The sequence below is a fragment of the Semicossyphus pulcher genome, unplaced genomic scaffold, assembly GCF_022749685.1.
Source record: "Semicossyphus pulcher isolate SPU_LCO1_2020_fin unplaced genomic scaffold, fSemPul1.0.p SCAF_11, whole genome shotgun sequence".
In the NCBI taxonomy this organism is placed as follows: Eukaryota; Metazoa; Chordata; class Actinopteri; order Labriformes; family Labridae; genus Semicossyphus; species Semicossyphus pulcher.
The window spans coordinates 27119292-27145712 of record NW_027211615.1 but is presented as its reverse complement, the minus strand read 5'-3'; the positions used below and the strand labels follow the sequence as shown (position 1 = coordinate 27145712).

Below are 26421 nucleotides of genomic sequence, written 5' to 3'. Positions count from 1 at the left end.
GTAAAGCTTTAAAATCGTGCACCAGAATTGTAGAACACAAAATTCTGAGCTGATGTCAGGCCTTGAAGGCATCAGCAGCAGCTCGTTCAGTAGCACCGGGACCATTAACAGGTACGTAACATGCACATTTATTTAAATAGCTTGTAACAAAGTGAGGATTAGTATTCATAGGTTAAGATACATGCTGTGGTGGTTGTGTTTAAGTCTGTAGCAGCTCCAGTGTCTTACTGTCACATTTCTTAACAGTTAACTAAACGTGGTAATACTTAAGACGTTGTTTTATGTAAGACTTCAAACTGTTAGCTAGAAACGACGCAGTTTAACGTCGTTAACGTCAGTAAGCACGCAGAACTTTAAAATGTATTTGTAGCGTTAGTTTTGTCTGAATGAGCTCAAATGTTCCGCCAAACTCTATTCAAAAATGTGTCGGTTTAAAGTTTATTTTGTTGTTCGTTACCATACATGTCTGTCAGAGCCTGGTTTACAATTGTCTTAAATTATTTGAAAGCAGTCTTCAATTCGGCTTTAAAATATTTTACAGAAAGAACATATTTTTATTTTAATATCACTATTTCAGTGTAGGCTGTAAGCTAGCCAGCAGCTGATACAGATACATTGTTTTACTCACTGTTGCTTAATCGGTCAGAAATTTGTATCTGTTGTTAAGCCTGATTTTACCGGCTAAATTGGCTGATCTCTGTTCAGGAAATATAGTTTTAGACTTCCAGCTACATTGAGCTTAGCCCAAAAGAAGCAGACTAGTTAAACAAGCCTTAATAGGTGACACAAGGGGAGTAGTTAGCAGGGGAGTTTGATTGGAGTCACATTGCCTGATAGTGGGCGGAAGTAGGTTGGTGGGTAAAATCACGTTTTTTCAATAATATCTTTTTCTTACTAGCAGAGAGCATGGCAGGCCTGTGGAGATCCTACCAGACCTTGATGACCAAATACCCCTGGACAGTGCAAATAGTGACTGCTGGTATGAACAACTCTCTGTCATGCATACTTTACAATGCAGCAGACACATTTCATATTTCAAATTAAATCATCTTAATCAGATAATCCGAAGGTTTTTTTTGCTTATGAAACTCACTTTTTGCTGCAGATAAAGTGTGTGTGCGTGTGCATGTGTGTCTGTGTGTGTGGTGACAGAAACAGGGGCTCAAAAATGACCTTTGCTCCAGTTTAAGGTTTCTGAATCAACAAAAAGGAAAAGGCCTTTGGCTTTGTTACCTTCTGAACTTTTGTCAATATTTAAGTCACTATGTGTTTTCTACAAATAAGACAAACATTGAAAAGATGCTGTGATGATAAAACAATCTTTCTCAGTAACTTTAACCTCCTAACATCTGTTTCCTTTAGAAGCTGATGATTTTTGACTTGTCTGTTCCATTTTCTGCCTTTGAGAAACTCTTTTTAATGATCTTGAAAAGTGCTCCAGTAAATATTATTATTAATGTCATAACAATAAGAAGAAGAAATAGAAAATAGATGTTCAATATTAAACTGTTTGCAGCACTAGTGATCAGCATAAACTGCAACAGCAGCTGAAATATATCAGAGCATGAAATTCAGGAAGTTTCCCAAACATCCTGGGGGGAACACTTTCAGACATACGAACCTCTGACCTTTGACCTCCTGTCCCAAGTCACTTCCTGTTTAAAGTCTGTGACATCTAGGGCAACATTCCAAGATGATGAAAAGCATGGTAGAGCTGTTGTCTATCTCTGAGTCTTACTACATTAACTTGCTATTACTACCAATCTAAGCTCATCCTTAAATATTACTATAGTCAGCCTTCCATTGTAGTACTGTAACATCACCACTAGATGGAGCCGGTGCTAAACATTTGTCGTAGGGCTCATCTAGTACTGGAATCTTATATTTGAATACTTTTCAGAATTAAAACCAGAAGGAGAATGAAAAGTACATGGTAGTATTTTAACTTGAGAAACTTCTTATTAATGAATATATTGCACACCATTTTTTGCTAATGTGTTATTTTAAATTGAGTAGTTAGAATATTTTTTGTCTTCGTATTAACCCTGATCAAATATCCATTAATCAATATTTCAGTGGGTTTAGAGAGTCTACTTGTGCAGCAACAAGTCTGAGGCAGAATCACAATATCCAGACATTTACATGTTCTGGAAACAACTATAAAGATGTTTTAAAAGCATACATACACATCTTCATGATTTTACACAACTTCGGCAAATTTTATTGACCAAACACATATTTAAGAAGTTTAATTCAACAGACAAAACCAAGTTTTTTTCCCTTTTCAAATAACATATTAGTTAAATTCTGTGAAAAAAGCCTTATAAGACCTTAAATCTTCATATTTACATCAGAATTGTAAATATTTTGTTACTTCTATGACAATTGCACAGATTTGAGGTTCTGATATCTGCAGTTTAACGTCATTTAAATCTGGGGACGATGAATGTTTGCATGAGGTTGATGATGCTGCGGTGCAACCTGAAGCTTTATGTCGGGTCAGTCCTCTCTCAGTGCTGCCCATCATTGTGTCTGAGTCAATGTGTGTTAAGGGGAACTGTTTGTATTTACTGCTGTCAAGATGAACATTTTCTTTTCTGTGTGTGTGCATGTTTGTGTGTCCACCGTGTCACCTTCACCCCCTTTATTAGTTCTGCTCTGACATTTCAAGGAAAGGTTACCTCTTGTTCAGCTGCGTCTGTGTGATTAAACTGAGCTGTCACTTTTACAGTATGGTACAGTGTGAGGGCTGTGACATTATGTTAGTGCGCTTTAAAGAGTCTTCCACCTGATTCAGTGTCTTTTTATCAGTCAGGAGAGAGAAGTTCACCCCCAGTGTCCCCCTGTGAGAGGTTAAGTTGACAGCTGTGGTTTGTTTGGTGCAGCATGTAGGCCTCAGGTCAGGTCAGCCGTAATTAAAAAGAAGAATTAATCGCACATTTGGCAGCTTAAACGTGCCCCAAAACTCATCTAAATGTGCACACTCATCACAAGAGGTGAAGGTTTTAATGTTTTGTGGGTGTTTTGCACCAGTGTGGCAAAACGGCTGCACAGCGCCCCCTTGAAATACTCCAAAATTCAGCCCCTGGAGCAGGTTTCACCTACAAGTCTCAAAATTGGTAGGCATATGTATGATGTTAAGACCTACAAAAAAGTCTCTTATCGTCACGGTGAAAACCCAACAGGAAGTCAGCCATTTTGAATCAGATTAAGGTGTATTTTGGGACATTTACAGAGTTCGTACTTTAATGAACTCGTCGTAGTCAGCTTTAATTTAACCTTTATTTGACCAGAAATATTCCCATTGAGATGCTTTTACAAGGATGTCCCAGTTGCGCCCAGTTAGTGATGCGTTTTCCATCAGCCAGCAGTGGTTGGTCTGCCAGAGAGGGTAGGCGGAGCTAAGCGGCTGCTTTTCTCCTCTCTGTAAGTGTTGCGGGTAAACAGTAATCTACTATGGCTGAACAAACAAAGAAAAGATGGATGACTACAGATACAACTTCAACAAGAAGTGAAAATCCAAAGACAAAGAAACAAACTCGACGCTCAGATGAAGCAAACAGTCTGAAAAGGAAAGCGACTGTCAGCAAGGAAAATCAAGAGTTACAACCGGAGCCAACCATGGACGTCACACATGCAGCACTGTCTGGATATCTGGGAAGTGTGCTCCCGCAATTACAGTTTATCGCCACAGGTGGCGCCAAAGAGAACGAACCTGAGATCTTCGAGATTATAACTTTAAGCAGACTGTGTAGGTTAGAGTTACAATGATTAATTTATAAATAGAAAATTAATTGCCAAATATTTTGAACCAAAATTGTCAACTATTTTTCTTGTTTAAACTTTTGAAATGTAAGAAATTGTTGCTTTTCTTTGTCGTTTGTGACAGTAATCGAAGAGTCGTTTGGATAAAAGAATCATTTTGAAAATGTGAAATTTCAAAGATCTTTTTTTCTCTTTACATTATTATAAATGTTATAACTAAATATTATTCAGCAGATTAATTTGTAGTGAAATTAAACCTAAAGTTGCAGGCTTAGTGAAAGCTTCATGACCTCATATTTAGTGAGCTGCATTGATTGTTTTAACATGAGTACACTTTTACACAGTACATGTTGCTCAGTAATTAAACGGCTCCCCTTCTTGGCTACTTGTATTTCTTGTCTTTGAAATGAATTAATGTACATGCAAAACTGCAGTAAAAATATCCGCCACACTTGTACAGTCATCCACAGGAACAATATCACCTGCATCACCGAGCTCACTGTCTCTCTGCTGTTTGTCCTCCAGGCTCCTTAGTGGGCGTCGGTGATGTCATCTCCCAACAGCTGATCGAGAGGAGAGGATTGGCTCATCACAACGTGCGGCGGACAGCCAAGATGATGAGCATTGGCTTCTTCTTTGTGGTAAATATTGTCCCCTTTACTCTTGTAGGGCTGCAGCTATTGAGTTTGTACATTACAGATGATTTAGATGATCATTTTCGGGATTCATTTATTCATTTATTATTCTTCAAAATGCCCCAAAATCACAAATGTGACATCTTCAAGCTGCATGTTTTGTCCAACCCACAGTCCAAAACCCAAAGACTTTTTTTTGATTGTCATAAGTGATTAAAAAAAGCAGCAAATCCTTTGATTTTAGAAGCTGGAACCAACAATGCAAACAGGTGCCTGATCATGCAGAGCTCTATAAATGAAAACAAGGACCTTAAAACGCATTGATTGCTGCAACTCACACATTGATTACTGCAGCTCCCTCCTGGCAGGCCTTCCTGCATGCACATGCAAACCTCTGCAGATGATCCAGAACGCAGCAGCGCGACTGGTCTTCAATCAACCCAAAACAGCACACGTCACTCCACTGTTCATATCCCTCCACTGGCTCCCAGTCGACGCTCACATCAAATTCAAACACTGTTGCTCGCTTACTAAACAGCAACAAAAACGGCTCCTGCCTACCTGAACGCCCTCATCCTGGTCTACACTCCGTCCCTCCCATTACGCTCTGCCAATGAAAGGCACCTAGGCTCCCATCACCACAGGGCCCTAAGTCACTAACTTCTCCTCAGTCGTCCCCCGGTGGTGGAACGAGCTACCAAACTCCACTCGGTCTGCAGAGTCCCTTTCACCTTTAAGAAGAAGCTAAAGACCCAGCTCTTTATGAACACCTCTGACCTTAATGATATTGATGATGTTGCTGTTTTGAAAAGCGAGCAACAGGGTTTGAATTTGATGCGAGTGGCGACTGGGAGCCAGTGGAGGGATATGAACAGTGGAGTGACGTGTGCTGTTTTGGGTTGATTGAAGACCAGTCGCACTGCTGCGTTCTGGATCATCTGCAGAGGTTTGAATGTGCATGCAGGAAGGCCTGCCAGGAGGGAGTTGCAGTGAGTGAAGTTTTGTGATGATTTGATGAACTTTATTCCTTCTTAAAGCATGTAACATAGTTGTCAAAAATCACCAAAAAAAAGAGAAGTGCATTTAAAATTAAAATCTTGTCTTTGTAGGAACCTATAAAGAGCTCTACTGAAGTTTAATTAGTTTTTTTCAGATGTAAAAATGTGTTTTTTATGGTTCTATTTGGTCGTTCGTTCTTCATGAGAAAGCATAAAGAAGATTTTAAAGGACAAAAGTTGAATTCAGCAGCATCAGCGCTTTAATTACAGATCTACAGATGTCTGTACACAATGTGTGTGTGCATGATCTACATATAACATATTGTTCCTTTACGCCTTTGTGTGTTCACCAATCACGTCGTGTGACAGCTGCATACAGTAGCACATCTTTCATGACATCACCACCACGCAGGCAAAGTTTATTTATACTTCCATAATCGTCTTATGATCAGCCAATCAGCGGCCTCGTCATTTCAGATCAAAGAGAAGATGAATCAATGTTTGTCTTTAAAATAGATCTTCTATCACACGCAGGAGTCATGTTACACCGAGGCATGTCTGCTCGTTCATGCAGACAAACACAACTCGTACACCATGTAGTGTTTGTTCTCACATTAATTATACATCAAGTGCATGAAGAAAATAATACGTACAAGAAAAGGAAACAACATTATTCATGTGTTTGTTTTATGACACAGGGTCCAGTGATCGGCAGCTGGTACAAAGTCCTGGACCGGCTGGTGGTCGGAGGAACTAAAGGTGCTGCCATGAAGAAGATGCTGGTGGACCAGGTGAGAGACGCACCTGGAGCAGGCTTCATCTCTTCTACTACCTTTTATATGTTGTTGGCTTTAGACGACCCAAAATGCTTCAAAAGAAACAAAACTATTTTAATCCAAACTCTGAGTGTGATACGTCCTCCACTCGGGCTCAGCTCATTATTTGTGGCTAACAGGGCGGATGAGACACGATTTCCTCACATCAGGCTGACAGACGGCTCTTTGTCGTGCGGACGGACAGAAAGATGCCAAATTCAGTCCAAGAGTTTGAAGAACCGTTTGACCCCACTTCCTCTTTTCTATACAGCTGTGAGCGTGATCGACCAACCAGAGCCTCGCTCCTCTTTTTCACCCTTCTTACCCAGATTCAACATCACTGCATTAAGATGTTTAAACGCACTGTCAGGAGTTTTAAACTGGTAATGACACAGTCTCAGTTTAACACTGTTGCCTCTTTATGACCTACAAAAGCAGACAAGACTAACAGCGAGGAGGGATGGGTGATTGGTCATACCAAAAGTACGGATAAGCTCACAGACAAACGGTGCTCCTGTCTGTATTTAACGTTAACGTTCTGTCTTATTTAATGTCGTTTTCATTCAATCGTTTTATTCTAACGTAGCTGACATCCGTCCCGTAGTGATGACGAAGCTGCCGTCAGTCTGTGACATTTCTTTGTTGTGGTCTCATGCTCGAGAAAGACTCGTCGGTCTGTCTGTCAGACAGAGTTAAGTCTTTGAGCTCACTTCACTAAATTTAATGTAAAAAGGTTGTTGCGTCTGCTTTAGCAAAGCGGCTAATGCTAATGTATTGCTAGCGTCACTGCTAGTACGTCCACAGTGCAGCCTCTGACAGTTACTGTTCATGTTAACTGTTGTTACTGTACGAAGATGAACACAGCCCTTAACCCCAGTTACACCCTCCCTTCCAGAGGGACATTATCAGACACCCTAATAAAGACATGTCTTATGTAGTAGTGTCGATATGAGTATAGATAAATATCTGTATCGATAAGATCCTACTGATACCCATCCCCATCAGTGAGAAAATTAATCATTTCTTTATAGTTGTCTTTAATGTCTTTAACCGCTGCTACCTGTTTGTTGTCAGACGAGGCGATTTGTAATATGCAGACCCACACTGCCTTTGTTTACATTTTCCTTGTCCAAGATTCACAACGACTCCTGTGTTTGAATGTTAAAAGTAAACAGGAAGAGATATTTATTCCTAGAAAACTGCTCGTTCATGTGCAGGACAGGATCAGCAAAGAGAAGAGACGCACCGCTTTGTCCACAGGAGCAGGATGTTAGAAAACAGGGAATTAATAAAAACCTTAATCAATTCTTCTGTAAAAGTAAAACCAAAGAGGAAGTCGTTTAACGCTCCTCTTTCTGCTCTCTGGTGACGTCAGAGCTTTCTTTACCCTTACACTGAAATATTAATCACAGCAAAGGGCCCACTCCTCCGCTTGAATAGTTCAGCGTCCACACTGACTGTACGCTGCTCCCGCTGCCTCGCTGATAACCGAGGAGCCATTTGGTGACTTGAAAGATTAAATGCAGCTGCAGCGTGTCTCTGCGTCACACCTGAATACCTGATGGAAGTCAGATGTTTTTATGTAAGGTTCATATGTAAGGAGCAGTTTCAAAGCACTGTAAACACATAAACACCGGTGCTCTCCTGGATCAAAGTGGGTTAATGGTACAGTCTGCTGGTTATATTGGTATCTGATCCAACAATTAACAGACCTTAACTTTTACTTTATTTTCTGTATTTTATCACAAATATTCTGGTCAAAAAATAACTTGAAGTTAACTTCTTCTCTTCTTCTTTCTGGGTCTGTAGTTGTGTTTTGCTCCGGGCTTCCTGGGAGCTTTCCTCTGCATCTCTGGCGCTCTGAACGGACTGACGGTGGAGGACAACATCACCAAACTCAAGAGGGTGAGTTTGTTTTACCTCACCTTCACAGCGGCTTCTTTACCCGTCTGTGACACCGCTGTCCGTCCTCACAGGCTGAATGTTTGTCCATCTTTTCACATTAATGCAGCCGTAAGATTAATCCAAGAAATAATATGTAACTTTAAAAGACACACAGGGACAAATAAGGGCTGCACGATTATGGCCAGAATGATAATCACAGGGCTTAAAGTATTCCGGCACCGTGTGGCGTTTGGCTGCGGAAAAAAAATAGTCCTATATTTGAAGAAAAATGTCTTTATCACTTTCGAGTTCATGAGTTCGTCTGCCAATGATATGAGAGAAACACAAATCTCCCTCTCTCAAACTAACATTATTAGCCAATCAGAAGTAGAATGGGGCGGGTCTTGGTTAATGTGCTTCAACCGAGTCCTATGCTGCACAGATGCCTGAGCGGAGACGTCACATAGGAGAGTAGGATGGAGAGTAAATTCATGAGGCCTGGGGAAGATGCCCTCCTAATTGATAAAGGATCAAAAAATAAATGGCGCTGGGCGTGGGTAGAAGAAATAGGGGAAGACGGTAAGCCTTTTGGTAGCTGGTGCAAGAAGTTAAGAGAAGCAGGTGCTTGTTGCTTCTGCACTTTGTGCTCGAGAAAGCTAATGTATGCAACTGGCGGTAAAAAAGTGCTACCACGTCACGAATGCGACCCCGCTCATAGAGCAGCTGTTCGCTCATAAAGCAGCTGTTCGCTCTCCAACACACAACACGATTACCGGGAGCAACAACCACAGCTGACGTACCGGCATCAATGACTGACCGTGTGTGTGACTTGAAAATACGTGTGTGCACGTTCATCGGAGAACACGACTTGTCTTTCAAGCTCTCCCAACCCCTGGTAAATTTATGCAAAAAAACAGGGGTGTAGTGGACAGCATGATCTGAAAATATTGATAATTTTTAGCCTTATGTGTGTTCATACATGCATGTAGTATTGTTGGTGATGTTGTCATAAGAATAGCGTTCCCCCACTACACCTCTGATTGTCACCTTGTGATTGTAGGTCATCTCGTAACCTGTCAAGGACAAAGCTTAGCAGCAAAACTTGTTATCAAAAGTATCCTAAATGCTACATGTGTTACTACTATATTGTAGTGAGGCGGACACTAGACATCAAAGATATCAAGGTTTCCAAATATTAAAAAACAAAACAGACAAAGAATAACTTTGAATTATTTGGCCAGAGAGTAAAAAAAAAAAAAGACCTCAAAGCAGCTTAAGCAGATATGTAATGAAAGGTTGCCAAAGTCTTATCTTTCCTAGCTTCAGGCGCGATGCCTACATACCTTCACTTACTTTCAATACGCCGTGCTTACTTAATTCGTGTTTTGAATGCGTGTTTGTTACTTGGAGTGTTTTCAGAGCTCTGTGTCGGTACTTCTACTGAAGGCAAGGTTCCAAACGCGTCGTCCACTGCTGAAAATACGTTTTGTGACGTTGGTTAGTCGAGCCAGAAAATCGCTCTTAAACGCGGGTTAAATTTGTCTCCACTTGAAGTAAAGATGGAGTGTTTGACCTGATCTGCCCTCGGCTCATTTTTCATTCATGAATGGAGGAAGAGGAAGAGGAGGAGTGGGCTCTGCCGGAGCCTCATGGATATGGGACATAAAATATGCGACTTTCAGCCAGCGAGTCAGTTCATCAACATCGACACGACTTTTTAGGCATTAAAACCCCTTTAAGTCTCTTCACATATTAAGTTTGTACTAGACTTTTAAGACTCCTGATCTGTCTTAACTTTGTGTCCTGTATTTATCCTGCACACTGGCTATAGAGCTTTGTTTTTGTGAATGAACACACTCCAGGTAAACGAGAGGAAGTTTGGTTTTCATGGTAGGTACAGTACCTGACCTCCAGCACTCACCTCTCATTATTATTAGAAACTATTTCCTGTGATGGAGGAAGAGATGAGAGCGGAGGGGGGAGGGGCTGTGGAAATAGCCGGAGTGACTCATACCTTCATATATAGACGTGTGTGTGTGTGTGTGTGTGTGTATTTGTATGCCCGGTCAGAGCTAACTGTCGTCTTGTGCCAGCTGCTCAAACGTCGGGCGCCGCCTTGCTTACCCAACGTGCCGCTGGTCACCATCAATTATTTACAAACGGAGGCGCGCGGAGCCGAAAGGCCGACCTGGTAAATGTCAGAAAGGACGGAAAATAAATGACAAATGTGCTCATTACAGCGCCGCCTGGCACCGAGGAAATGTGAGGTGAAAATTAATCCAGCAGCTCAACAGCCTGACACAAGTCCAATCAACACTTTGCCCTTCGTGTCGAGCTGTTTTTACCTGCAACGCAACCTGAACTCCACCTGAACTACTCCACAGTCATTCAGTGTTCAAAGACATCAGCACACATAAGAAATGAGCTTGATGACAGAGCTGGGTGTTCCGTATGCAGACTGTGTTATAGTTAAGTGAGTTTAAGGTTAATAAAGCCCCAAAACGGACGAATCTGTGAGCTCATGTCATGTTGCTCAGACAGATGTGTCTACTCCTTCGCCCTTCACACAGATTTCCACCGACCGTTTATCTAATGAGGGTTGGGTTTAGGCGCCATTGAGGCTTTTTCGTAAACAACCATGATGGTTGCAGCGGGTGGTGTACTCAAGGGCAGTCGCCTCCCCTGGTGCCCCGATGTCTGAAAAAACACAGGGTCATAGACGCCCCCTGTCCTGGATACAAAATGATAGAGCGCTGTCTGGGTGCCCTTCCACGGGATAATTGATACATGTAGGAAAATTAGTTTGCCTCTGCACACTCATACGTGTGAGACAATGTGCCCTCATGGGACACCTTAGGTAAAAATGCTTGGGGTGCTGGTTTAGCTCAGTTGGTGAAGCAGGCGCCGCGTGTACAGAGGCTACAGTCCTCGACACACTGATCGATCATTTGGTGCATGTCATCCCCTACTCTCTACCTCTCTTTCCTGTCTCTCTTCAGCTGTCCTAAAGTAAATAAATAAATAATAATAATAACTTTATTTATATAGCACTTGTAAAAACAAAAGTTTACAAAGTGCTTTGACAACCGAGCAAAACAAGCAAAGCACAAAACTCAACTGGCAACAGTAGAACCCCCACAGTATGGCCAGACACAAGACCAAGGGGACAAAGCAGGAAGAAGTAGAAACAGGAAATAGAAATAAAATGACGAAGAGAAATAAAAGAGACGAAATGAAGCAATAAAAAGACAAAAGCTGTAAAGCAATAAGAGATAAAAACTAGTAAATACTAGCAAGACAAACAAAACAGCTAGAAGCATTAGAAACTATAAAAGGAACTAAAGGCAATAAAAGCAATGGAAGAGAATAAAGCAACAAGAGAGCTAAAAGAAATAGAAGCAATAAAATGACATATAAGAATTAAAAGCAATACAAGATGAAAAAGTAAGAATAAAGTGGAATAAAAATAATCTTTAAAAAAAATGCCCACATTGTCACTTTGTCTGCGCCCTTGTGCCCGTCACATACAGCGGGTGCCCTTATTTGTTTTGCCCCTGCCCCTCAAACAGCCCGAGGACGCCACTGGTTGCAGCAGATGTGAACCGATATAAATCTGCTATTTCAACCGTGTTAAATAAACTTGATGGCAATTCATGTTTCTACTAATGGTTAAGAGTTGGCTGCAAAAACGTTTCATACCAAACGGGATTTATGTCTAACTACATGTTATATCGACTTGTTGTTGGAACTGTAGCCCTGCTCTCGTTGGAAGCAGCATCCAGACTAACGGCCCTTTGAAATGAAAATTGAACCGCAATGTTTCAGACTAATTTACCTGAAATTAGGGGCTTTACAATCTGTTGAAAAAACAGCATCCTCTTGGGGGTTGAGGGCTGAACAGGTGTAATGCTCATCTTAGTGTAACGTGTTATTTGCTAATTAGCACTAAATGCAAAGAACAGCTTGAACTTGGAGGAATGTCATCAGGGATTTAGTTTTCAGGTTGATTGAATCTGTCGTCACGTCTTACATCATTTCCTGTTTTAAAAAGTTTTATACTAACTTAAAATAAAAACGGCTAATAAACCTGGAAGGTCCAGTTTCCTCCCGAGTGTGGGAGGAAACATCCTGACGTGTCTCTGACGCAGCGACCAGCGGAGGTAATTTCACCTCAGGTGGCGAAGAAGCTTGTTGGGCTGTAATTAGAAAAAGCTTCACCCTGAGAAAAAAGGTTATAACTGGAACATTGGCTTGTTTTTTTATATGTCGACACTTGTTGAGGTGACCTTTAAGTGGATGTCAAAGGGAAGTTTTGTGTGTGTGTGAGAGAGAGAGAGAAATAACACACACATCTTGTATTTACTGTGGAGTCATAAAGTCTCAATCTGCCGACCTTTGTGTCACATAAAGCAAAAACGGAGACACGTTTAGAAGTCAGAGGAAGTTAAAATAGATGACACACATTTTCACTTGTATGAGTTAAATCCTTTAAGAAACGCAGTCAATGGTTTACATTAGTAATGCGTTAATGATAATGCATCACACTGTTAGTGTTTATTTTTAAAAGCGAGTTGCACAGGTTGATGGACTTTGGCATTTTGCAAAAATAAAGTAACTTATTTAAAATGTAAGCGAAGGTGACTTAAAGCTTTGATAACATGTTTCGAAGGAATTAACTCGCTGCCCATGTGTGATCAAGAAATCGTTCATATAGCCTCAAGGCACCGGTAGTTTGTACCATAAATATAACACAAGCAGGAGCTTCCTGGTTTGAAGATATAATCTGGAAGATTTCTATGTAAATAAATGTCTGTTAAGTCACTATCTGTCGCCGAATGAGGTAACACAATGGTGATTGAGCCTATGGCCCACTGATGAAAGCCTTTGCATTTGCAGTATTACAGACTGGGTGTCTGTGGTGACTTTCATGGAAAAAATCCCAAGCGGTGCCCAGTTAGTGACGCGTTTTCCATCAGCCAGCAGTGGTTGGTCTGCCAGAGAGGGTGGGCGGAGCTAAGCAGCTGCTTTTCCGCTCTCTTCAAGTGTTGCGAGTAAACAGTAATCTACTATGGCTGAACAAACAAAGAAAAGATGGATGACTACAGATACAACTTCAACAAGAAGTGAAAATCCAAAGAAAAAGAAACAAACTCGACGCTCAGATGAAGCAAACAGTCTGAAAAGGAAAGCGACCGTCAGCCAGGAAAATCAAGAGTTACAACCGGAGCCAACTGTGGACGTCACACATGCAGCACTGTCTGGATATCTGGGAAGTGTGCTTCAGCAATAATTTAGTTTATCGCCACAGCTGCCGCCAAAGAGAACGAAACTGAGATCTTCGAGATTATATCTTTAACCATGATAGGCGCTTGGTCTTAAAGTGAGTAGGAGTAGGAAGTGCTGAGTACTGACCCGCCTTAAAGTAACTGCAGGTGGGCCACAGGAGTTTATTTACTTTACATAAATATATTTAATAAATGTTTTATTTTTTAAAATGTCATAATTACCTTTATGCACTTATTTTCCAGCTTAACAAACTGATTACCACAGGCTTATTTTCACATATCATTTCTGTCTATGAAAACGAAAACATTGGAAAATACTTCATCTTTGTCTGATGATCAGAGTTGTGTGATTAATGTTCAGGTCGCCCCCCTATATTTTGGAATTAAAAATTGGGCTGCAGATTTCTTAGGTTTGGCCAGATATAGAGAAGACATTTTAGTTGGTAATCGCATAATGACAAAGTCCCGAGAGTATAGTATATAGTGCACTATAAAGTTAATAAGTAGTGATTGGAGACAAAAGAAATAGAGGGAAAGAGAAATGTTTCAGGACGATGTACAGAAACGGAGAGTAGCTGAGTTGACTGTTTCAGCACCATGGAGAGAGACAGAGTGTGACTGTGCCCAGCAACCAGCTGGAAGCAGCCTGACAATCGAACCAAACATCTCAGCAACCATCGAGCAACTTCCTGGCAACCGTCCAGAACGCCAGAGTTACCAGGAAGCAACACTCGCGTGACACCGCAGTGACTTCCTCAAAGTTTAGTTTAGATTTTTGTTCGGAAAAATGAGCAGACTCATATTTTTTGCCTTGTTTTCTGTCAACTGGATAGCTAGCTTCCGTTCAGATGTAGCTTTTTTTCTCCTACATGCAGTAAAGTCTCCTTGGTATATCAACTCTGAAGAAAAGCATGAGCAAAATTCCTGTCTTACACCATAAAGTGACTGAATATATTGTAGCTGCAGGGGGTTTATGGAGGTGTCGATCATAAGCAATTACTCAACAATAACTTTGCCAGCTGCTGATTTTATTGGCTTTAAATCTTCCCTCCATCCTACATTGTTTTGGAATGAAACTCTGCACCAACTGGAGCTTCAACACATCACCATTTCTCACTTCATCCCCCACTGGCAGTTTCAACTGTTCAGTGGTGGGAATTGTTGGAGAGCTGAACCTCGTACCTACCTACCTACCTCACCCCCTGAGTAGGAGGCCAGAAGTTTTCAAGTTTAACTTTAGAGATTTTGACATCCAAACAAACTCAACGACCGGCAACTTCTGATAAAAATGTTTGTAGCATTTTCAAGTGGTAATTTCAGCCTTTGAATCGGAGACCGTTTGACATATTTTCAACCCCTAGAAGTGAATCAAGTCGCATTTTGCAGTTCAGAGCTTCAGCTTCAATCTGAGGTGCAACACAGCACTGTAACAAATATATTATACACTGCTGTTCATTGTCTACCTTAAAGAAACATGTTTGAAGACTTGGAGCGCCGGGGATGTGTTTGCAAAGTGTCATATCGGACCGCGAGCAGTTCTCCAAGTAGAGCTAAAAGGTCCCAGCTCAGACTTTAAGACTGTTAAGTTATTGGATTGTTTCTGGGGGGGCTTGTTCACAAACAAAGGTTAAAATGGATCATGAGATCGACAGGCGGATCGGTGCAGCGTCAGCAGCACTGCAGGCGTTGTACTGGACCGTCGTGGTGAAGAGGGAGCTGAGCCTGAAGGCAAAGCTTTCGATTTACCAGTCGGTCTACGGTCCAACCCTCGCCTGTGGTCATGAGCTTTGGATAGTGACCGAAAGTTTCCTCAGCGGGTCGGCTGGACTCGGGGTTAGAGATAGGGTAAGGGGCTCGGACATCCGGTAGAGCCGCCACTCCTTCGCACTGAAAGGAGCCAGTTGAGGTGGTTTAGGCATCTGATTAGGATGCCTTCTGGGTGCCCAACATCGGAGGTTTTTTGCGGGCACGTCCGACTGGGAGGAGACCCCTGGGGTAGATCCAGAGCTTGCTGGAGGGATTATACTGGATATCCCTACTGGCCTGGGAACGCCTCTGGAAAACGTGGCTGGGGAGAGGGACATCAGGGTCACCTTGCTTAGCCTGCTGCCACCACGAAATTTCTACCTTGGTAGAGGTCTGAATGATTTGATCTCAGTGCATCTTTGTGGTTGTTTGCACTTGTATTTCAGGCTCTTTTTGACATCCAATCATCCGAGCCGCATTATATTACAAGAGGTAAACAGAGTCAGACACTAGAAGAACTAGCAGTCATTATAAACTACTCTCCAACTGAGCTCTTACCCACTTTATGTTGAGGAGTTTGTTCTGACTCTGCTAACCGAGAGCTACTTTTAGCTTTGCGTATGTCATGACTGAGAGTGACTCAGCACTCATAATGATGCCGTCATAGTAACTGTTTCTAATCTCTGTTCACAGGACTACACAGATGCTCTGATCTCCAATTACTATGTAAGTATGTTTGACTTTTTTAATCACCAGTACTTGTGATTTTTTGACTTTGTAATTTGCATCATTTGAGTTCTTTATCCCTTAAATCTGATCTGTGTTTCAGCTCTGGCCTCCAGTCCAGATTGCCAACTTCTACTTCATTCCCCTGCACCACAGGTAACTGTATGGCTTCATCAATCAGCAGCATTGATCAAATATAAAGAACAAATAATAAGACTCACAATCAGAGCCTTGGAAAGTCTTCCGTTGGCTGAATTTAAGGAAATTTTGTGCTTTTGTTGGGTCATGTTTGCTCTAAAAGTAGGCCATGCTTGCAAAAAAACAATGTGCAATTATCATCTCTTTCTAAATGTCATAAATCAGAGTCATAATTGTTGTGAAAAGCCTTGTCAGACACTGTTATGAATAAATTTCCCTCCTGCTGCAGGCTGGCTGTGGTCCAGATCGTTGCCGTCGGTTGGAACTCCTACCTGACCTGGAAGGCCAATAAGATGTGAGCGTCGATCACAGGTCCGGCCTGTGCTGTTGTTGTTACTGATGATGGTGATGGTAGTGATTTTACACTCATCTGCAGTGTGTGTTGGGCACGGGCGGTTCTTGTCTGGCTGACTTTAGGCGTCTTAGTCCTCTGATATTTCAAACGTGTAAAACTGTGACTGACTCACTCGTAAAGGTCGGGAGAAGAGCTCGTCTACTCTGAATGACAAATTCACACTTGAAAGTCAAACTTGCATTTGCAGAAATGTCTGTGAAAGTTTGTTATTTATGGAAATAGGATTTGGTGGTGGGGCCGCGATGTAGCCACACACACACACACACACACACTCTCATGCATTAACACCTTCTGTTTAAAATGAACCTTTTGTAATCCATAAAATGTTTAGTCAAGCACTTGAAATTATAGGAGGTCAGTGTTAATATTATTTGTTATAATGAAGGACTTTTTGACCTCAGGGTCTCATCTGTTTAATTAAGTTGCAGAATTTGTAATCATGTTTATTTACTTGCATTTTTTCTGTTATCTCACCCCATTCCCTTTATGTCCCTTTATATACCGTCATTACCAAAGAAAAACCTTATAAAAGGACGAGAGACCTGTATGTAGATATTTGTTTTGAATGTATGTAAAGCAAGGGAAAAAAAGCCATAATGTTAAACCAAGTAATGCCATTTCTTATCGTTTGCAGGATGCAATGCATTCTGGTCTTTTGAGGCTTCTGAAGGTAAAGTTAGTTGCATAAATTATCAGTAAAAAGAATCATGGCTCTGAAATGATGTGCTCCTTCTTGGATTATTAAAGTTATAATCTTGAAGATCTCGGTTTCGTTCTCTTTGGCGGCACCTATGGTGATAAACTGTAATTGCGAGAGCGCACTTCCCAGATATCAGACAGTGCTGCATGTGTGACGTCCGCGGTTGGCTCCGGTTGTAACTCTTGATTTTCCTGGCTGACGGTCGCTTTCCTTTTCAGACTGTTTGTTTCATCTGAGCGTCGAATTTGTTTCTTTTTCTTTGGATTTTCACTTCTTGTTGAAGTTGTATCTGTAGTCATCCATCTTTTCTTTGTTTGTTCAGCCATAGTAGATTACTGTTTACTCGCAACACTTGCAGAGAGCGGAAAAGCAGCCGCTTAGCTCCGCCTACCCTCTCTGGCAGACCAACCACTGCTGGCTGATGGAAAACGTGTCACTAACTGGGCGCCGCTTGTGATGTTTTACGTTAAAGTCTCACTAGACACCCAGTCTGTAATACTGCAAATGCAAAGGCTTTCATCAGTGGGCCATAGGCTCAGTCACCATTGTGTTACCTCATTCAGCAATAGATAGTGACTTAACAGACATTTATGTGAATGAAAATCTTCGAGATTATTACTTTAAACAGTGACCAGAAAACCTAACATCAAAAGATTAGTTTAAAATTTTGTTGTTGTTGTTGACAGATTGAAGATGTTAATGTCATGTCTGTGCATAAAATATAACATTACAGCCAGTTAGCTTAGCTTAGCACAACACAAAGACTGGAAATAGGGGGGGTGGAGTTAGCTTGCCTCAGCCTGAAGGAAACAAAATCCGCCTTCCTGCTCCTCTGAAGCTCATTAATTAATCAAGAAGTTTTTTCCTGGTTATTCAATCTGTAAAATATTTGTAAAAAAAAAACACATTGCTGTTACATAACACCCCGTTTATGTACTGGACTTGGGGCAGTGACTTCCTGGAGTCTCTGCTGGTTGCTGCACCTTGGAAAGACCCACCCCCTTTTCCCTCTCTTTGTGCTATGCTAAGCTAACTGGCTGCTAGCTTCATATTAGCTGTAGAGACTTCAGAGGTGCCGTTCTTCTCATCTATCTCACATCTCAAGTGTGTTTACAAAAATGTCAAACTGCTCCTTTAAAGCTGTAAATGTACATTGTTCACCTACGAAACAGACCCTGTATGGACGATCACTGTTGAACCGTTGATGTACAGGAATCTTTATACTCAAATGTGAACATTTTTGATAACAAAGGTTGTCCGTGTCATACATGCTAATAAAGTTTTTCACCAGCTGATGTCAGTGGTGTGTTTGACCTCGCTAACTTTTGTGTGCCGCTTGTCTCCGGCCGGGTGGGGTTTGTTTGGAGGGAGATGTGGAGGCTGCTGAGCTGGGCTGTTAACCAAATAACTACTCACATTTTCCCCCCACACAAACACACTCGGTTGATATCAGGGAAAAGCAAGCGGAAACCGTCTGACGAAACGGTTGAAAATCTGCCAAATAGCCTCTTCCTCCCCCGAGGGAAACGAGCCGCTCCCCAGAAAGCTGGAATCCTTTTTTGATTCGGCACCAAAGCTGGCTGAGTTTATGGTTTAAACCAAGGTAATTAAATGAAGATGCAGTGCACGGTCTCGTTAGCACTCTGACCTGGTACATGAGGCGTGATGCAGCCGACATCTGTCTAAAGGGAATAATGATACACAGAGGACATGTTGTCTATGTCTTTTTATTTGTGCATCCAAACATAAATCCATCCATTATCTGTACGGCTTATTCTGTTTAGAGTCGCAGGGGGCTGGAGCCTATCCCAGCTGTAATTGGACGAGAGGCGGGGTCACACCCTGGACTGAACGCCGGTCAATCAGAAGCCTGACACACAGAGACAGACAACCTGTCACGCTCACACCTACGGGCAATTTAGAGTCACCAATGAACCTAACGAGCATGTGTTTGGACTGTGGGAGGAAGCCGGAGTACATGCACGGGGAGAACATGCAAACTCCACACAGCAAGGCCCGCTACTGCACCACCGTGCAGCCCTCGCATCCAAACATGCATAAACATAAATCCATAATCTTTAAGAGTTCTGCTCTTGCCTGATTAAAAGGCCTGTATTTGCCAGAAAATGTTGAGTTTTTTCTGCTTTAAAAGCTGCTTTGAAAACTTCTTAACTCTGATGCAAACACGTGATAGTGATGTTCACAATGCTCATCTGGTTTTAAATATGTAAATGCACTTCAAGGAGCCATTATTCATATCCCCAAAATGTGTCTTTGAAGTAACACGAGCATAACTAAGTAAGATTTGATCACAAGCTGCAAGTAGCTTTACCGAATACACAGATCACCCAACAAGTAATCGGTCTGACTCTCAGATGTACGTCGCTTTGGACAAAAGCATCTGCTAAAAGAAACTATTAGGCACTTCGTGTTGTTGTAAAGGTCAACAGGTCAAAAATAAAGAGTTCGATTAACTCAAACTGATGTGAAAGCAGATTTAGCTTAATGATCCAGACACTTCCTTCAAGCCGTATGCCTTATCCTGAGTGTGAGGTGGTTGTCAATCAAATATCCAGATTCAATCAGTTTTATTAGATTCAAATGATTGGTCCTTCAAGGGGAATTTGATACGAGCAGGTTTGGAAAGACAAAACAGAATGAATTAATTTACCTTCATGAAAACAATCAACACGTGAGAAAAGGGGTAACTTAACAGAATCTATCTGATAATATAGCTGCCACATCCAACACCATTAAGTCTAGTAATAATATGGTATTATTGATCCCTATAAGCCTGAAGAACCCTTGGAACTTTCTCAATGAATCCCCAAACCCAGACTCCTCAAGGCCCCCTGTATGTTCCTCCTGGCAGCCCTGGAGTCCCTCATCCCGTCCTTACGGTAAATAAACCTTTAATGCAATAATAAAAAAAAAACACTTCACCCTTTAGTGTCGATCACAGTATCCCCAGCTGTCCCTCAGGACTAAATTGCCTTGTTGTCTCGATAGTTGTCTAGTTTCCAAACCGGTCTGTGTGCTTGCATTGACGTCAAAGCAGCAGGCTGGATGTATAAAACCCTCCGTCCTCCCCAGTCTCCGCGCTCACTGGGACTTTTCCAGACTCTGCTCCAACCTGAGATCCGCAAAGTTCAGCTGCAGCATCTGGAGAGAACAAAGTGAGTTTACTTTCATTTGTTCTTTTTATTTCAGCGTGAAGTTCGGTTAAATTTAAGTATTCGTGCAGGCAGCTCATCGTCTTCTTCTGACCTTTTAGACTTTTTTATTCTTTCTGCCTGTTTTATTAATCAGCTAATACAGATGACACCTTTTGTGGTTTTTGAACCAGCTTTTTGTGCGAGAGAAGTCTTTTCACTTCCACAAAATTGCTGATTTGCTTCTTTTTTCGCGCAGGAACTTGACTTTACCTGTGTGATTTGCGAATTACTCGTAAAGCAATCATATCGACCAATCTTTAAAAAATGGACAGCTCAATATTACCCAAGGCCTGCGCTAAATATAAGCGAAGGATTATTGTGGTAAAAAGATCGAATAGAAATGTATTTAGAAACTTCGTTTTACTTTTTCTCTTTTTTTTTATACCGATTAACTTCACACTTTGTTTCATTCGTGCACAAAAGAAAATACGGAGATTTCATCAGTCTGAAAAACAAAACAAAAACAGTTTTTTGTGTTTGTTTTGTGTATTGTCCTCCACATTTTACTGATGATGCTATGATTAACTATCAGTATGAATACCTGTGCCTGCAGGACATGAAGCCAGTCCCCCTGCTCCTGCTCCTCTCCTCGGTCCTCCTCTCATCGCACCTCCGCTACGTCGCCGGCAGACCGCGCACCCTCCCCAGCTGGCTGGATGGCAGCGGCCGCCTCCAGACGCAGCAACTGGAAGAAGTGCTCCTCAGAGCGGCCGCCGCCGGGGACGGCACCGCCTCAGAGCTGCTGAGCGAAAACCTCCTGAAGTTATTCCAAAACAGGAACCAGGACCCTCTGAACCTGCTCACACCGGAGGAGGAGACCGAGAATGAGGCGGTGAGGGCGGCGGCAGCGCAGCTGCTGAAGCGCAGCGAGGAGCCGCCGCTGTCCATCGACCTGACCTTCCACCTGCTGAGGAATATGATCCAGATGGCCAAGATGGAGAGCCAGAGGGAGCAGGCTGAGCTCAACCGGCAAGTCCTCGACGAAGTCGGAAAGTAAAGCTCTATTTGTTTTTTAAATGCCTCATTAAAGCAGCCCAGCCGCTGTCTCAGTATTCAAGACCTCTGACATTAGTTGTTGTTTGTGCGCCTGCCTTCCTCTCCTCATCGTTTTACGCACAGATGGTGCCAAATTACGCATCAAAGCCACCGCGAGCAAAATGTAAATTCTTAGGTTTTATTTAAAGACTTTGTTGGAAAAAATGGAAACGGACTTCTCAGACCCCCCACCTCCCCACCCCTCCACCTTTACCTGGCTCCACCCCCATCCTCACCCTGCTCACACACACACACACACACACTTGGACTTTTGGAAACTGTCCACTGGATTCCACACTTGGACCTTTTGGAGCAGTGCTCTTCTTTGTGTTTCTGATCTGATCTTTTAATGCTTGAAGGGGAAATTAATGACGTTTCTAACAGGAATAAATCAGAAGGCTGACCTAAATGTTTACAAATTTACTTCCTTTGCTAAATTACAGTCAGTAAATCGTGTGAACAAATCGGATGACCTCAGTGTTATGTTTGTAAAGAACATTTTATTGATGGTCAGGATATTTAACCCCTTTTTAGGCACTCTGTTAGCCCCTACAATAACTGAAAATCCAGGTTGCATGATGGATGGTTCAAATACAGTTTCATGTAATATAAATAACTGGCCAAAATCAGGTGGCAGACATAAAGTGATGACTCGAGTCACAGTCGGCCCAGAATTAACCTTTAAAATACTTAATCACTCCAAAGTCTCGTGAGGTTGAAAGGTCGACACCCCCTCTCTGCTGATATCCCCCTCCTCTGTGTCTTTGTGGTCCTGAATCCCCCCTCATCAGTCAATCTTCTTGTATTGGGATTTGTTGGAAACCTCAGCTGAGGCGGAGGTAGAAGGAAACAACAAACACACTTTCTGTTGATTTGTTTTGCATCCTCTGTCCAGTCCTTTTTGTTTGAGCGGGAGCACTATCACCTGTACTGTATCTACTGTAGCATGCTTACCTAAAAAAAGGAAGAAAAAAAAGCTTTATTTTACCGTCAACGTTCGTGTCTGACACGGATCACATCGTCTTTGTTTTTGCAAAAGAAAGAAAAAGCTTTTTGGCCATTTATATTTTGTAATAAAAAACTTTAAAGAAAAAAAAACAAACACTGCTTTTGATGCTTTTATTGTGCTGAATATTAGGATGTATTATTCAATTATACAATACAACTCTCTGTGACGGCTGCGTGGTTTAATTATCGTCCGATGTTTCCTCTTCTTCCCTGAGATTCCAGAAATGAAAACAAAAATACTGAAGGCCAAAATGTGCCGTTGCTCAGCTTGTGACAGGGTCAGAAGATTGGAAAAATATTCCTTTAACAACTCTTTAGATGAAACTCTCAACACCTCCAGATTCCATGACCAGTAACACGCAAAGTGCACAGCCAAGTATGTGATCAATTACGTTCATGATGCAGCCGGTGGGTTAAAAAGAAGTATATCTCCAGCCTCAGTTTAAACTTCACCCAAAGCTTCAGACTTTATCGTAGTTATTAAAGTCTCCGGTTTGTAGAAACAGATAAAAGAAAAGGAGAAGAAACAAACACAGAAGTCCAAATGGCCTCTGAGCCCTTTGTTGTTATGACTCAGTCCAAACTGTGGGTGTGTTGGTGATTCTTCTGCCTTAACACCTTCTGTTTGTTTGTGTTGCTGTGTGTGTGTGTGTGTGTGTGTGTGTGTGTGTGTGTGTGCGTGCGTGTGTGTGTGTTTAAGTTCGGTTTCAAACACGTGAGTGTCACCGTTCTTTACACTCACACACAAAAGAGTCTTACCGCAACAAACTGCTTTGTTCTTTTACCTCAGTATGCACCAAATCAAGTCCCGTCACACCTTGTGGTAGACTTAACTTACACTGTATGTTCCACTCCAGCTGGATAAAACCTGTGAAATGTATCGTTTTCATGCATCAGGTTTGGTTGCTTATTTTAGAGATTGACATTCATATAGTGTTTTAAAGGGATAATATGTATCTGCATTAAAATGTAAAGAAACTCAACATATATTTTATATATTTTGTCACCTTGTAGACCTTTAGGACAAATAATTATTATAGAAATACTTAGTCACATCAGGTAGATTTTCATCCACAATATTGAATGTTTAGCAATAAAGACAACAAATCCCATGATACAACACTAAACGATGTCATCAAACTAAACTTCTCTATGCACTACGCGTGTTACTGGAGGATACCTCTAGAGGGCACACCAGAGAGCTCAGGCCGTATGAAACTACCGGATGTGCAGGATGTAAACAACAGACATGGAGACAGTCGAGGAGGTTACTGTGATGTTCATTCTGAGATTAGCTATTGTGTGTTTGGTGGACAGAACACACCGTCGGCATCGTCCCTGCTCTGTCTCTCCAACATGTTCCTCCGTGCTCGGATGTAACGTCCGTAGTTTTGCAGGTTTCCACGTCGACTTCTAAAACAGAACTAATCTGTCTGCAGCTGTTTGACAGGCTTGTTTGTCTCTGTGCAGAGGCAACAACACATCGTACAGATGCGGACTCGGTCTATCAGTTTGTCTTCAGAACTTTCTGCCATTGTTGTCCCTGTTGCTGTCACATCCCCTCTGCCTCTACACTGCCCCTACTGTTCATGCGCAGACTGCATTTCACATATGCGTAGGGTAAATTTTTGAGGATGTGCACAGCCAACGCTCTAAAAAGACGCAGGAAACACACACGAACACGTAGTTAAAAGCAAGTTTATCTATGGGTTAACTCTATACGCTGATGATGTGCTAGTGTATTTACAAAACCCACAGACTACGTGAAGCTATCAAACAATAAAAATAATAATAATACGGTAGTTGTAATCCTAGTAATAAAAGTTATTTTAAATTAAAGGTAAAAAAAAATCATTTCACAGGAATGAAAAACAGGCTTAATCATAAAAGTTAAAGCGGCATGCGGACGTTGAAAGAAATAAAAACATGATGTTGCCAAAGAATTAGAAGATATTGTGGTAGACTTTTGTAGTTTTTTGGTGACAGTAAGTCTTAAACTTTAAATAACTTCAACCACAGGAGTTGCAAATAATAAAATGTTCATATGAGTCATAATAAAAGGTTTGTTTCCTCATCATACATGTGAAAAAAACCCACCAAATCCCTCCAGCAGTATTCAAGTAACCTTTCCAAAAATCATGCGCAATACATACAATAATAGGCTTATCTGCCCACTGGTTCAGTTCAACATCCAGCCCACTGCTATTGTCATTATTCTGCATTTTATAAAGAAACTGTTGTTCGGTTTGAAATGTGAAAATAACAATACGCAGTGTGCTCCGTGAATGAATGTAACCGTGCAAACGCTGAAAGAAACCATCGCTATTTTACTGACTTTAATCCCCACACTCTTTTAATTTATATAACACCAACACCCACTAATAATACAACTGTAGTCTTTATAGAAAGCCTTTAAGTTGAGACAGAGAGATATATAAGGGCCTTAAATCCAGGAGAAAAACAAATCCACTGTACACGTTTCATGCGAGCTCTACATACACTCACAATACACCGGCTTTTACTGAACAAAAGAGGACGATCTGGGAGGCTAAAATCTGACAGAGTTAGTTTTGCAGCTGCAGGAGGAAACAGATGGATCACGTATGTAAAGGTATTATTTCAGTATTTTCCCCCGGTGTTGTTATTGTTGTTTCGTGTCGGTTGCGACTGAATTAACTCCAACACTGTGTGGATTTCTTCCGGAGGATTATGGCAAACCTATTTCCGTCCCTGTTTTACATTTCCTCGGGACTGCAGCGAGGACCTTGAGTGAAAGAACAAAAGACGAAATATCATGAGATCAGTGTCATCATCCCACGCCCAAACAATCACCAGTGACTCTGTAGCTGCTTGGCCTAATGTCCCCGCTCCACACAGATACATAACAGCCCTGAGGAGGAGGATGCTGTTGTTGTTGTCTTTGACTGAGTCAGCACCAAGACGCTGCTGCCGTCCCCTTCCTGAGTGGGTGAGGGGAATCCTTCGCTCTCTGCAGCGCTCTCTTTACGTAAGCCGTCTTGTTAGAGATGATTTTTACACATGTCCTGTCCACAATACGCAGAGCTGCTGCTGCTGCTGACTCCAGACTGTGCACATTTTAAAATATTAAAATCAGCAGGGCAACAAGAACATCTATAAACAGGCTCTGACACAACTTCGTTTCCAGAGCTGTCAGCACAGCGCTCATTTCTGCATGTTCAGGACTTAGACTTGTGCGTGTCTGCAGGTTGTTTGTTGAAACATTGATGTAGAATTTTATGCATTTTTTTACTTATGAGGCATTACAAGTGAAGCTTTAGTGGACTATGTGTTTATTAAGACGGAAGTAAAGAAATGTCCACATGTATATGCACTGGGGGATGCCCAGCGACCCAAAACCCTGCACATTTCTTCCATTTTCAAGGAACATTTATAAAGAAATTACATCAGTTTGTGCCTTTAAATCATGAAGATCTGCTGTACGTCATCATTTCAGTGCCCCTAGATCTCAAGACTCTCTGAGGTTATTTGCCTGAAGAGATTTAACCCCAAAAATGCCTAAGAAATTTTTAACGCTGCTGAGATGACAACACTCCCAACTTACATTTTGTTCTTAATATCACATGCTTTGTTTAAGGCTGCTGATCAGTCAGAATAAAGCACCACTAAAATGATTCACTTCATTCAAAGTACCTTTAGTATAATAACAATATTGAGGTTTATTTACAATATTTTTCCAGAGGGTGGCGTATACATGCATGGGGCTGGTAGCTGAAGAAGTTTCTTTCCTGGGCACTGTCGAGGTGTCCTTGAGCAAGGCACCGAATCCCCCAGCTGCTCGGGCTGCATGTCCATGTGCAGCCCCCTCAGTGCTGTTTGTGCATGTGTAACAGGGTCGTTAATATCCAAGTTGCTGTTATAATTACACAAAATACACCCGGTGTTGAGTGTGTGCATGAGAGCACCTCAGCGCTCCGTTTGGTACTGTTGTATATGGCTCCTCCTTCTTCTCTGTTTCTTCTTCTTTGGTTTTTGTTGCATAATCATTTCGCCCTCTCCCCTTTTGTATCTATTGTC

At 41.8% G+C, this 26421-nt stretch overlaps 2 protein-coding genes across 2 annotated transcripts; both read left to right on the top strand.

Moving 5' to 3' along the window:
- Nucleotides 1-96: 96 nt before the first annotated feature.
- Nucleotides 97-17425, top strand: mpv17 (mitochondrial inner membrane protein MPV17). Its single transcript, XM_069657708.1, has 8 exons — nt 97-111; nt 902-979; nt 4291-4406; nt 6097-6189; nt 8023-8118; nt 15822-15854; nt 15958-16010; nt 16282-17425. Exons 2-8 carry the CDS (start codon nt 907-909, stop codon nt 16349-16351), a joined length of 534 nt encoding a protein of 177 aa, XP_069513809.1. The 5' UTR covers nt 97-111; nt 902-906; the 3' UTR covers nt 16352-17425.
- Nucleotides 17426-20175: 2750 nt separating this feature from the next.
- On the top strand, nt 20176-22459 carry uts1 (urotensin 1). The gene is made up of 2 exons (XM_069657709.1): nt 20176-20283; nt 20876-22459. Exon 2 carries the CDS (start codon nt 20879-20881, stop codon nt 21317-21319), a length of 441 nt encoding a protein of 146 aa, XP_069513810.1. The 5' UTR covers nt 20176-20283; nt 20876-20878; the 3' UTR covers nt 21320-22459.
- Nucleotides 22460-26421: the final 3962 nt, after the last annotated feature.

Excerpts from the sequence above, each read along its gene's own strand:
- mpv17 (XM_069657708.1), top strand. The coding sequence starts at position 907 with ATGGCAGGCCTGTGGAGATCCTACCAGACCTTGATGACCAAATACCCC. Across the intron at positions 6,190-8,022 it reads AGAAGATGCTGGTGGACCAG|TTGTGTTTTGCTCCGGGCTT; the intron begins GTGAGAGACGCA and ends CTGGGTCTGTAG. Across the intron at positions 16,011-16,281 it reads TTCATTCCCCTGCACCACAG|GCTGGCTGTGGTCCAGATCG; the intron begins GTAACTGTATGG and ends CTCCTGCTGCAG.
- uts1 (XM_069657709.1), top strand. The coding sequence starts at position 20,879 with ATGAAGCCAGTCCCCCTGCTCCTGCTCCTCTCCTCGGTCCTCCTCTCA.